This window comes from Leiobunum rupestre, chromosome 10, assembly GCF_980474605.1.
Source record: "Leiobunum rupestre chromosome 10, qqLeiRupe1.1.hap1, whole genome shotgun sequence".
NCBI lineage: Eukaryota > Metazoa > Arthropoda > Arachnida > Opiliones > Sclerosomatidae > Leiobunum > Leiobunum rupestre.
The window spans coordinates 35,962,164-35,974,246 of record NC_143393.1 but is presented as its reverse complement, the minus strand read 5'-3'; the positions used below and the strand labels follow the sequence as shown (position 1 = coordinate 35,974,246).

Genomic DNA, 12,083 nt, shown 5'->3' with positions numbered 1-12,083 from the left:
GAAATTAAAATATCGTCTGCTATATCATACGTTTTACAAGGCTTAGATATTAAGTGTTGTTAGCATAGAGATAGAAAGATAGAAAAGAAATAGAGGGAAGATTACCGCCTTAAGGCACCCCTGTTTTTGACCGGGAAAATTCGTCCCCTCCCACGCATGTATGAGAGCGGAGATGGGCAGAATTTGCAACGCCATCTATCCTTCTTTTGTTTACATCAAATGACAGTTGATTTTCCAAAAGGCATAATGTATTTCATTTCTCCGCGTGTCGATGGCGCCACGTAATCTGCCCATCTCATGGCTTCCTACATTGGATAAAAGGGGGTCGGCACTCGCGGTCAGCTTCGCCAGATACAATAGTGCCTCTATTTCTTTTCTATCTCTATGACTGTAAGGCCTGGCGTCAAGTGAACCTCGGGTTACCCTGTCTTTAGCCGTAAAGTATTAATTTATTGAAGATACTTCAAGCATCATAAACAAGGTACATTTATAATAATGTGGTTTTTCTTATGCAGGGGGAATTAACCACATTTATGTTTAAACTGATATTTCAGCGTCTCTGATTGGCTATTTTAAGAGAAACTAGAGCCATCTATTGCTTAAGTGCCAAACTGCAGTCAAAAAGGCTGCAAAAGGCATGCCGGCTCAGTTTTGAGTAAGTTCATTACTGTTCATATGGCCGTTATCAATAAATAATCCTGTAAGTTTTTATATTAAACAAAATCGAACTATAACTATAAATATATTTATATTAGACCGAAATTTTTTCGTTCAAGGTATTTAAACTATACAAGATGACTCAAGTAGCCATTAATTTGTCTCGGAGTGTTCTTTGGACACCATTCAAAGAGCTTTATGCAACAGTGGAAGCTGCGATAGTTAAAAAAGAACTGGATGCTTTGCCGGAACTCGAAGCGCAGCTGAAATTGCATAAACCTAACTTTGTTTCTTTATTGAGAAATCCAATAAGAAGCCCTCTTCACAAAGCTGCGCTTTTACGCGCACCAACTGAGGGAATAGCAGCTGTAGGACAAGCTGCTCTTCAAGTTTTACCTCAATCAGTTGTAGATGAAGCCCTAGTTATCAGTGAAATGTTTGAACTGAATGAATTAACATCTTTGGAGCTACTGATTGCTGGTCAACAGCAACAACCTTCTTTTCCTGGATTAACTAGAGGATTGGTTTCAGTTTTATTGTACTATGATGGCCGCAGGAGTTTGGTTAACGCTCTTAGGGCCCTGGTCCAAGCTAGAGATGGAAGAACTTGGACTCTAGGGTTAAATAAAGAGCTTGTATACATGATCACCAAATACACAGATCAGTTAAGAGAAGATGGAATAATAACTAAGATATTTGAAGTATTAGATCACCTAAACCCGGTGCAAGAGATCAACCTACTCCAAAAAAACAGAGCTCTTGGTGGACCTAGGTATAGAAAACAAGTTCTAGATCTCATTGAAGAAATAAGACAGTCTTTGGCTGACACATTATTCAGCTGGTCTTGTCAAACTACGCTGTCTATCGTGGACACTAAACGGATCAAAAACTATCTAGCAAACAATCCAACCTTAAATTCTGATGGCACTTTGGATTCAGTTACACTGACTATTCTGATGGGATTTCTCTACACCATAGATGTTAGCATTCTTCAAACATCTGAAGAAATTGATGACAGTGTCAGGAAATATCCTTTAATTGGAAATCCCCAATTAATCAAATCAATTCACAAAGAATTAACAACGCGCATTCCCTGGGAAGTTCCAGGAATTGAGAATATACTGCACTTTTCCTGGGCAATTACGTTACGCACCTTGGCACAGTATCCTTGGGCACTGCATGGCTCCAACATTTCCGAATGTCTTGAAATGGATGAAAGGATTATGGATGGCGCTCTAAATTCCTCAGTTTTCCAGTCTTTGACACAATTGGTCACCCGCAATTCGGTCTTTCACAATGAAGAATTTTACTTGAAGAAGATTCATTCTTTAATAACGGATTTCATTACATTAATGCCTTTGAAAGTGAAAGTTTTACGGAATCAAGGAGATGAGTTAGCTAGAATTATTGCTGCCCACATTCATGAAGGATTGCAACCTCCAACTCACCAGAGCAAACATTTTGAAAACATGCTAGTTTTGATACAGTCTATATACGAGATAGACCCTTTACAGCTTGATTTGGCATTCAATTATTGGTGTCCCAATGATGCAATAACGGATGCTAGTTACGTTTCACTTCCAACTCAGCGTCAAGTTAACTTATACAAATTTCTACGCTTAGCAGGGGATTTACTACCAGCTCCTCTTTTTGTACCCTACATAAACACTTTACGAAGTCTCTCCCAGTCTAGAGGCTGTTCGCATCAGTGTTATATTATGCTGAAGATGAATGGTAGAGGCTCTGGGTCTCAGAGTATAGTGTCTTGGGACCATTTCTTCGAGTCCTTACACCAGTACTACAATAATTTAAGGCAGGAAATTCCCATTACTTCGGAAACGCAACATCTTTACCGTCAAAGACCATACACCAAGGGAATAACTCCCCAAGAAGTTGAAGGATTGCAAGCTATTCTGAAATTATTAGCTACTGTAGCAAAATTTGATGAAATGGCCAGAGTAGCTCTATGGGAAAATTCACAATATGTGCCTGGAATGGCTCTGATTGGATTAATCACATGCAGCGTTCCACCGGAAGTCAAAGCTAGTTTACTAGAAGCCCTGTCATCCTTCGCTCTGTCCCCAGAAATTGCCTCGAATATCTGGCAGCAATTAGAAATTGCCCAAATTATTCCCACAGTGAAATCTATGTCAAGATTCCCAGCTGGGGGGATTCAAATGGATTTAACGGATGTAGAATGCAGAATGGAAGAATATCCTATAACTAGAGCGGCTTTACTTTTGATTAAAAATCTACTCTTGCACCCTTTACCCTTGTCTTTGGGAGCTGGTCACAGACAACCAGGATTTGAACCATACTTGGAGTATGTTAAAGACATTGTTTTTCTTCAATTTCATACTAGAGCTTACAAATCTGAAAATGAAAAGTGGCAAGTCAGTTTGAATTGCCTAGAAATTATTCTCAAGCTTCTCAAAGATTATCAAATAGTTCAGAATGATTTTGTTGGCCAATCTTCAGATTTGCCTGGATTCAATTTGCTGGTTCAACTTTTTCAAGACAGTCCATTTTTATCTCTCATCCTCTTAATTCTTGATGAAGGCACTCGCATTTTAGATAATTACACAATCACTCCTTGGAGAAAAACGATTGAAAAAAACACCCTACTGTGCTTAAAAGTCATTCATCAAGCACTCATGAAGCAAGAAGAATTTCTTAATTATATTAGAAGCAGTGGGAGCAGTTTGCTAGTAACAAGCCTGGATCGCTTGTTGTTAGCTGTGAATCCTAGATCAGGCCAACCAGACTTCATGGTTGTAATTGCAAAATATGTCACGTATAATGTATTTCTACCCAAACATGCTCTGGAGAGTATTTTAAATTTGGAAATGCTTTGCAAAATTTCTCAAATTGCGCAACAGCTAGTGACCAGCTTCAAATCAACTGCTAATTTATGTGAGGCCTTAATTAATGGTTTTGTTGAATGTCTCGACTCTGAAGAAGGTGAAGTTAATGAAAATGATATCGGTAAAGAGAGTGTAGTTTCTTACCGAAGTGAGGCACGGCTTCATATCCTGCAACTCCTGTTGTCTTCCTTAAATCATCCAGCTCCTAATATTTCACACTTACTGTTGGGGTTTGAGACGAGACAACCGGTATCCCAAACTGTGCTCCAAGATCCAGGAATTCTGAATTCACCCAAAACCTGTTTGCACTCTGTATTATCTATATTAGACAGGGGATGCGAAAACAAAGGATATCCAAGCGTTCTACGTGAGATGCCAAAACTGGCAGATATGAGCTACCAGCTACTTTATACTCTATGTTTCAACAAAGAGACCACAAATCCAACTTTAAGATATTTAAGAACAAACAGAGACTTTGTGTACCGCCACATTCATTTTTTACCTTTAATAGCCACCAAAATTGAAGATGAAGCTACTACATTCAGTCAGCAATCTTGGCTTCTTAAAATTCTCGCTATAGAATTGAGAGTATTGGTCAATTACAATCAACGCTCCCACGTACAGAGGCTTCTGAAATTGCTCTTGGAAGATTCTGCAGAAAATAGAGATCAAACTGAAGCGGATTTTTTTGACGTGACCACAAGGTCAAACTTGATGAGTCAGTCATCAAACGTGACAGGAACAATCAGAAGGAAACTTTTGCACATTCTAGATGCGATGGATTTTACCCAGAATTGGCCGTCAATGCCAAATTTGGAATACTTGGATCCCCTTAAAGTTGAAAAAGCTATCAATCAATGCGAATTGGAGGAGAAAAATGAAAAAGGGATACCAAATGTTAACGTCTACAATCTTCATAAACTATTAACTGAAGATCTCCCAGCTTTTCAAGGAGTGCCTGCAATATCTCATAGACCACCATTCTCTAATGAAGTTAGGATTGTACTTCAATATGTGCTACAGAAAAATAAGACCAGACAAACTATTTTTAGCAAACATCAGTCATTTGAGGCTTGGCGCCAAGTAACGGAAGTTATTTTCTCGGCCTGCATCTTGGATCACTTGACATCAGCGTTGAAACAGCAAATAATACTTGAAATAAGTCAAGAATTATTACTTAAAATCCTACAAGATGGTGCCCTACCTGAATTAACTTCACCAGCTTCTGGAGTCCTTCTTATATTAATGACAACTATGCGCAAGAATTTAATGCCAGCTTCGCTTTTGAAAGAAACCCCGACTATCATGGTAACTTCATCATCGTCGTTAGCGGTTGTTCTTCGAGGGGTTTTGGAATCCCTTTTGAAGACTGGAAATGGCAATCAGAGAGTTCGAATTAACTACTATGGAACTATTCTAAATTTACTTGGCATTGTCCAGAAGTCTTTGGATTTGAAGGTCTCGGGAGAAACTAAAGAACCAACTGACATAACCATTTTGGACAGAGAAAATGATATTGAAAAATTGAAAAGGGAATTTATAAGTGTCATCTTTAATTTCGGAGAGAGCCTAATTGATGTAGTTTGCCGGGATGCTTGCGGGGGACATCATGTGACAAAAATGTCTTCCTTATCTGTCATTGAAACTGTAGTATCTTTGGACACGTCTCAACATTGGCAATCCTTTTTGGAATCTAAAGGTTATTTAAGGCATCTTATAAGCAGTTTATCCAAAGATGACGAAGATTTACAAAAACTTCTTAGCAAAGGCTCAGACTATATTAAGACTCTTTACGTCTTCGAATCAAAACTATCCCTTCTTATACGTATATCGGGAACTATTGGTGGAGCTGAAGCACTTCTCCGATGTGGTATGATACCAACTCTCTGTGAATGTGAAGCCTTGGACTTAAGACCCGAAAAAGATTACAGTGCTGATTTAACTAATGAATTTAGAAATGAAGATGTTTCTGAATCACAAATTCAATGCTTCCAACAGATACTAAAACCAGTATGCTTGCTTATACAGTCTATTGTCATCACTTTAGGAGACCAACATTACGAAGGAGCTACCCAGTTGTTACACTTCATTACGGCGCACTCTGAAATATTCAACCTTATACTCCGAGACAAATCAATATTGAACAATCTCCTTTCCGCTGAAGAATTCTCTCTGGCTACATCTCTTCTGGCCAGAGCATCTTTGGATTCTATTCGAGGTGCTTATGATAATACTCTCATTGAAAAACGAGGACAAGTGGCCATTTTTCAAAACAGACTGATGTCTCTACTTCCATCAGTTGTTTCAGCAATTGTAAATAACTTTGGGAAGAGTGGTAATAGTAATTTTGCTGAATTGAAACTGAAAGTAACACTACTAAAGATAGTGTCCAACACTTTATTATCTTGTCAAAAAGAAGTGTCAAGAGCATTCGCATCAAGGAATAACTTCTTAAGTAAAGTCATATTTCTACCTCATCTCTTTGACATAAAAACACAAGACCGCTACTTTTCCAAAAGTAATAGTTTAAATTTGACACAAAGAGGAGTTGGCCCACCCAATTTGGGATTACTGGTAACCTTAATTCAGAGCTGTTGCGATCAACTTGGAATGGCTATTAATCTAAGAAAGAAAATTGAGCTGAGCTTGCAAACTATAAATACCCTTTCCGTTGGGGAGCTCAATGATTGGTTGCCACCTGAAAATAGAAGTGACCGTTTAACTCAACAGTTAAGAGAACAAGCTCAAAATACAATGTCCCAATTGTCGAGAATAAGATCCGAAGAAATAACCTTACACAGTTACATAATTGAGGGCAGCTTATTTCTTTTGTGGAGACATTTGGAGTATTTCTTGAAACATTGTATTCCCGAAGAAAAAGTTGATGAGGAATTGAGCTTAAGAAACTCTTTCTGCGGAGAACCAAGAGAACCTAGATTCAAAGTCACCAAGAACGATTTGGAATTATTAAAAGATGACGTTACTAACGCGATAAATGATCAGTGGTTTGCCACTGTCCAATCAGTTCAAGAACATATCACGTCTAATTTGACCCAAACTGAATTTATATCCGCTATACTTCGTCGAATTAAAAGACTTGTTAAAATTAACCTTAATGTTAATTAAAATTTTATGATGTCAATTTGAATTTTTTTTAGCATTTATATTTGTAATAAAATTTTGATTTAGCCACTAACAGACTTTGCATGACTTTTATTGACAAATTTCAAAAAAAAACCTAATTAGTAAAGTCTGTGACAAAATTAAATTTAGATTTATTTTTAAACTAATGTAGGAATGATAAGAATGGCAGTAAAAATGACTAATTAGCCTACTTTAGAATTATAATCATATAAATCTTCAAATATATTACAAAAAAGAATTACATATACATGTATAAAAAAGCAAGGGTTTTATGGATTAACATTTGGTGACCTAATTTGTTTTATATATTATTTGAAAAATAACAAACAGAAACCGCATTGGGATGTTTTAACTCATTAACAGCTATTTTTTAGACGGGGGTTAAAAAAAGCCTTCAATATCGTAAATATACATCTTAAATCTATTCGATATTTTTTTTAAAACTCGCCAAATCTGACTTTTACAATTACTTTGTGTGATACATAATCATAAACTACTTAAAGTTCCGTGGTCATTCGCGATGTCAAGGCTTGCACTCTTTTAGCGTTACAACTTCGACACAAAATATGGTCATCTAAAGGATAGCATCCCCTGCCCTCTGCTTCCGACGATAACAATAAGCCACAGTCCTGTAATTGAATTAATTTTAAACTTGACCAATTGTTCCACCTATAAATCTATTTTAAAACATTACCTCACAACGGTAGCAATTAACGTGAAAACTTCTATCTAATGCCACCACCCTAACCGTTTCTTCTTGTCCAGGTTCAGGCATAATTGGTTGTTTACAAACGCAGCATCGTGGAGCAAATTTTCTTTATAAAATAAATCAAGTTTAGTCGCTTTAAATTATTATCTTAAAAGAAATTAACCAACTTATGAAAGTCATCAATGCAATGTATTCTATTGGTTGCATCAACTGTAAAGGGAATGCCATCTAAACATTTTCCGCACATAACGCATGAGAAACAGCCAGGGTGATAAGGCTTCCCGGTAGCTCTCAATATCTAGATATACACGGATCACTGATAAATGTAATTTACTATACTTTAAAAATAATAACTTACCCTATCCAAAATTGGTTTGTTACAAACGCAACATTTTTCTAAGGTGTTCTGCAATTAATTTTCTTCTTGAACATATAAGTTTTAATTGAGGAAAAATGTACAAGATACTTACCAAATAATCTTCTTCACAGTATGGTTTTCCATCCATAGCGTAAAAAGGTTTACCCCTAAGTTCCTTTTCTATTAACGAATCAAACGAAATACATTATACATTAATAGCGCTAGAACTCCTTGGTCAGAAATATTTAGACATTTCTTACGGCAAATATGACAAGTGAAACATCTAATATGGTATACTTGTTCCATGGCAGTGCAACCACTACCCTCTCCCAAAACTCTTTCACCACATTTGTGACACATTCCTAAAAGAAAGAATTCAGTTTCAACCCAGAACATATTCTTATCAATATTCTCCATATATAACACAAGTAAAAATTTAAGAAAATTTTATTGAGAAATCACACCTATTACAACGTCCTCCTCCTCATCTAAGACAGCAGCAGTATCAAAATATTAATTTGAATTTTAAGTTTGATTCTCTTTTTTAGATATTTGTATATCTTTCCCAAAAAATGGACCAATCAGAAAGTACAATTTAAAACTCCCACTCACCAAAAAAGTCAGGATCTCCGGAATTCTCCATACTTTGAACTAAAAGGTCAGTAAGATGGTCTACTTCGGCTTCCTTTCCGTTAGCCATGTTTCTCGTCAGGGTACCTGTGGCACCAGGCCTTATTCTGCCACCGGGTGGGTAGTAAGAAGAATATAGTGATGAACCACCGCTACCAGTGCTGTACGTGGAGCGATTTGACATCTGGCTTGGAGGCCTCGGAGTAATAGGCTCGTAAATGGAGCTTGTATCGTATGAACTCTATAATAATTGGATCAAAAGAGTTCAAAATTAACATATTACCGTTTAAAATATTAAAGTGGAAAATTAAAAAGAGCAGAGCGAAAGATTACCTGTCAAAATGTAACCAAATATAAAAAGAATATAAATTTGTTATAAAGAAGGAAAACTAAATTATCATTTGGATTTAGCTTTTCTTTGTGAAATAAGAGTTAACTTCTAGAATAACGATATCTAACAGGGTCCCTCTCATTGGAAACACTTTCTATTCGCATTATTTTGGCAACTTTCTCCAGCCAAAAATAACGCAGGAAGGAGGGAGATTTTTTTTTCCTCTGAAGGAAGTGAAGGCGAGGTTAAAGCGGAGAAAGACAGGATAAGCATCTCTATCTTATCCAATATAAGCCTATATGACTAAAATATTTGGGAGGAGGAGGAGTTTCAAATTTGTTTTTAAGCTGGAATATTTTCTCTAACATTGCGAAAAAGTTTTAATGCTAATGTTGGAATCCTAAACACGGGAGAGGTTGTAAATTACTAACTTTCATTGAAAGCAAAAGTAGCAGCATACAAATTTTTTACAAAAAAAAAACTTAAAGTCAAACTTACAGCGGATGACTGTGGCCTGAATGTGGCATAGCTTGATTGAGTAGCAGCGTAAGTTGAAGAGCTGCCTGGTGAAGCCGGTGCTGGAATATCTTCAGAATGTTGCGCTACTAAGCAGGAAGATGTGGATTTAGCAGTTGCGTGAGTTTGATTTGGGGGTGGTGGCGGTGGAGGTATGTAGTTTCTGTACACATGGCTATTGCTGTTTGCCACTGAAAATTAATTACAGTTATACTCTGGTCAAAAAAACATGCTAAAACCCACTAAAAAACCCTCATTGAATCGTAACTTAGTTTACCTGCCGCAGCTTTTTTCCGCTGCCAATATTCAATTCCAAAACTCATTAGTAAAATAACTCAAATGCTCCAACTAAATCTGCACTTTTATATTAACTAACAATAAATTGTCATATGAAATAACTAGGCAGACTGAACATCTAGAAAAGCGTATAGACACAATCTAAATGTCAGACGCAAAGGAGATCCTATTGGCAGTGGGTGGATGCAGTGTGAAAAGACATTTGAAGTGTCAAGCTGGGAGAAAGGGCTAGCCATTAACCGAAGAGAGACAATTTCCCTGTCTCAGACAAGCAATAAACTTTGTAGGCTTACTTTACCAAAGTGGTATGTTGTTTAAAGCTCTCTACCCCTCCTATTTTCGCTCTGTCTTGCTCTTTTTTTAATTGTTTCTTTAAGATGTAAATCTAAACTCTTTCTTCTTCGGACTATAGCTAAAAGTAGGCACAATGCCAAAACTTCCTATGTCCTTTTCCCGAATACTTTCATTTCACCCCTGTTGCACTTTCAAACAATTCATCATGTACAGGTAGGACTAAACAGAGCCTTGCTAACCATCTAAATGTCTGATCAAATGATTAATTTAAGTTCAGTTGTACTTTGTCCTATTGGTTGAATTTAAATAAAACTAGTCCTGATAAATTGATAATTTTCATTGTCACTGTGATATTGCAAAACACTCCTTTAAAATGTACCCATATTAAATTGTTAATTCATACATAATATTATACCCGTAAATAAATAAGATATAACATTTTCAAATTATTTTGAAGGGTTCTAATTATAATAAAATATGGTTTTATCTAGTTTATTCCAAGAGTTGTTAATTACCAAGAATTTTTAAGAGTAAAGAACCTTATAAGATGTATATCTTACACTTCTCAAATGCACTTGTAAAATTTTCTGCCCATTTTTAAAATTAGTACAGTTTTAATTTTAATGGACTGTGGATATAAATTTCCAGGGGAATTAAGTTTCGTATTAAAGGCAATCATTTAACAAATATTCAATCACCCCAACCACTTTTATCACCCTCTTCAAATATTAAACCAATTCATACTAATATACATAACAAAATCATTTATGCATTATGCTATGAAGATATACATTTTTTTATGAAATGTTGAGTGCAATGAAATATGCGTCAAATGATTTAGATAAGAACTGGAAGATAACACTCATTGGTTGCTTTGACAAGCCAAGTTTAACTAGCACCTTTTAATGTTTAACTTTTTCCATTTTAATTTTTTTGGATTGGTCAAATATCTAGATCTATGTTTAAAAATGTAAAAGGTATAGGCGAGTTAAATAAAGGATCATTAAAAAGATTTATCTGAGTATGTTTTACAGAAGTACACTCCCTAGTGATTACGTTACATATGATAATCAAAAATATTTGAGCATTGCTATTGATTTTATTTAATATTGGTTTTGGCTTGACAAGAACATAAAAATTAGGCTAACAAATACCTGAATTTATTGGGATATTGGTGCAGTTGGCATAAATAACAGAATCCATTTCCGCTGTCTTCTTTGGTTTAGGAGGAATCATGGGAGCGGCCTTTTTTCCTTGTATTGTTGAATATGTCAAAGGAGAGTACGATCCTATATTCAGCTGGGACATATTCTGTTCCAATTGATCTTCATGAGTACCAGTTGCCATTTTTTTGTTAACCTAATAAGGAAGCAAAATACTCCTTGATAAATCAACATGAAGAAAAGGGATAAACATGTACACACTAATATAACATTAAAATATAAAGTTAGAACTATTGAATGACATTTGGAAAGAAAAATAATAATTTATAAAGTTTATTGAAATTGTCAAAAAGACATTTAAAATCAAGGGGCGAACAAGAAATCATAACTACAGTCTGAAATTTCTGTGCTTCTTTGGGTGGAGTTGGAACTTTAATAAAACAAAAATTTCAACAAAAACTCGAATCAATTGAAATGTCTCTTAAAAACTGAGAAGAAGTTTATTTTAAATAATGACTTGGGTTTTTTTTATATTTTTTTAAATAATTTTGACATTGTCATTTAAAGCCAAGGGTTAATAATAAACTACACCTTTACATTTTAGATTAAATAGCTGAGACATTATTTATACAGAAAAATTTAAGAAAACCTATTTGCTTACCTTATGTTTAATTCCAAAAGAATTTCAAATCGTCAAGATAGCATTATTAAAAAATTCTTCAATCTGACATCACCACTTCAGATCAAAAACCGTCAGGAGACTCAACACAAGACTGAATCACCCCTCAACAGTCTAGTTCCAACGCATAGACTAACGAACATTATGGACAATCATATGTTTGGTCCCTGCGGTGCTTCCGTTATTCATATCAGAGACACCGGTCCGCCTATCTGTACCCCTCTGTAACGTAACACCTCAATGTTTAACATGATTAGAAAACAATTTGGCTTTGAATTTCTTTGCCACTATTTTTTATTTTAATGTTTTACGTTTGATTCCCATAACTTTTTTTAACCTTGACTGTGTGAGAGGCCTCCAATCAAGCCGACCTTCGGGTATTGCTTATCGTTCAGGTCTCCACGCGCGACGGTGGAAACCATGGAAATTGTATTACAATAC

The 12,083-nt window shown here is 35.7% G+C and overlaps 2 protein-coding genes across 3 annotated transcripts; one reads left to right on the top strand and one right to left on the bottom strand.

Annotated features, from left to right (window-relative positions):
- The first annotated feature begins 637 nt into the window (after positions 1 to 637).
- On the top strand, positions 638 to 6,723 carry Nup205 (nuclear pore complex protein Nup205). Its single transcript, XM_090161398.1, has 2 exons — positions 638 to 700; positions 777 to 6,723. The coding sequence occupies exon 2, from the start codon at positions 795 to 797 to the stop codon at positions 6,645 to 6,647; it is 5,853 nt and encodes a 1,950-aa protein (XP_090017524.1). The 5' UTR covers positions 638 to 700; positions 777 to 794; the 3' UTR covers positions 6,648 to 6,723.
- Positions 6,724 to 6,847: 124 nt separating this feature from the next.
- Positions 6,848 to 11,751, bottom strand: Zyx (lipoma-preferred partner zyxin). Of its 2 annotated transcripts, XM_090161399.1 has the most exons (10): positions 11,625 to 11,751; positions 10,955 to 11,159; positions 9,192 to 9,400; positions 8,345 to 8,603; positions 7,993 to 8,094; positions 7,845 to 7,912; positions 7,733 to 7,780; positions 7,542 to 7,672; positions 7,360 to 7,480; positions 6,848 to 7,294 (listed from the first exon to the last, which is right to left on the bottom strand). In XM_090161399.1, exons 2-10 carry the CDS (start codon positions 11,145 to 11,147, stop codon positions 7,163 to 7,165), a joined length of 1,263 nt encoding a protein of 420 aa, XP_090017525.1. In that variant the 5' UTR covers positions 11,148 to 11,159; positions 11,625 to 11,751; the 3' UTR covers positions 6,848 to 7,162. The 2 variants fall into 2 exon arrangements, with proteins under 2 accessions (XP_090017525.1, XP_090017526.1); XM_090161400.1 differs by lacking the exons at positions 10,955 to 11,159; positions 11,625 to 11,751 and adding an exon at positions 9,487 to 9,630.
- Positions 11,752 to 12,083: the final 332 nt, after the last annotated feature.

What these genes read in the sequence shown, in the direction of transcription:
- Zyx (XM_090161399.1), bottom strand. Translation starts at nt 11,147, where the DNA reads ATGGCAACTGGTACTCATGAAGATCAATTGGAACAGAATATGTCCCAG. An exon ending in CGGAGATCCTGACTTTTTTG is followed by an intron (nt 8,095 to 8,344) that starts GTGAGTGGGAGT and finishes TCTTTCTTTTAG; the next exon opens with GAATGTGTCACAAATGTGGT. An exon ending in TTTCACTTGTCATATTTGCC is followed by an intron (nt 7,913 to 7,992) that starts GTAAGAAATGTC and finishes ATTCGTTAATAG; the next exon opens with AAAAGGAACTTAGGGGTAAA.
- Nup205 (XM_090161398.1), top strand. Translation starts at nt 795, where the DNA reads ATGACTCAAGTAGCCATTAATTTGTCTCGGAGTGTTCTTTGGACACCA.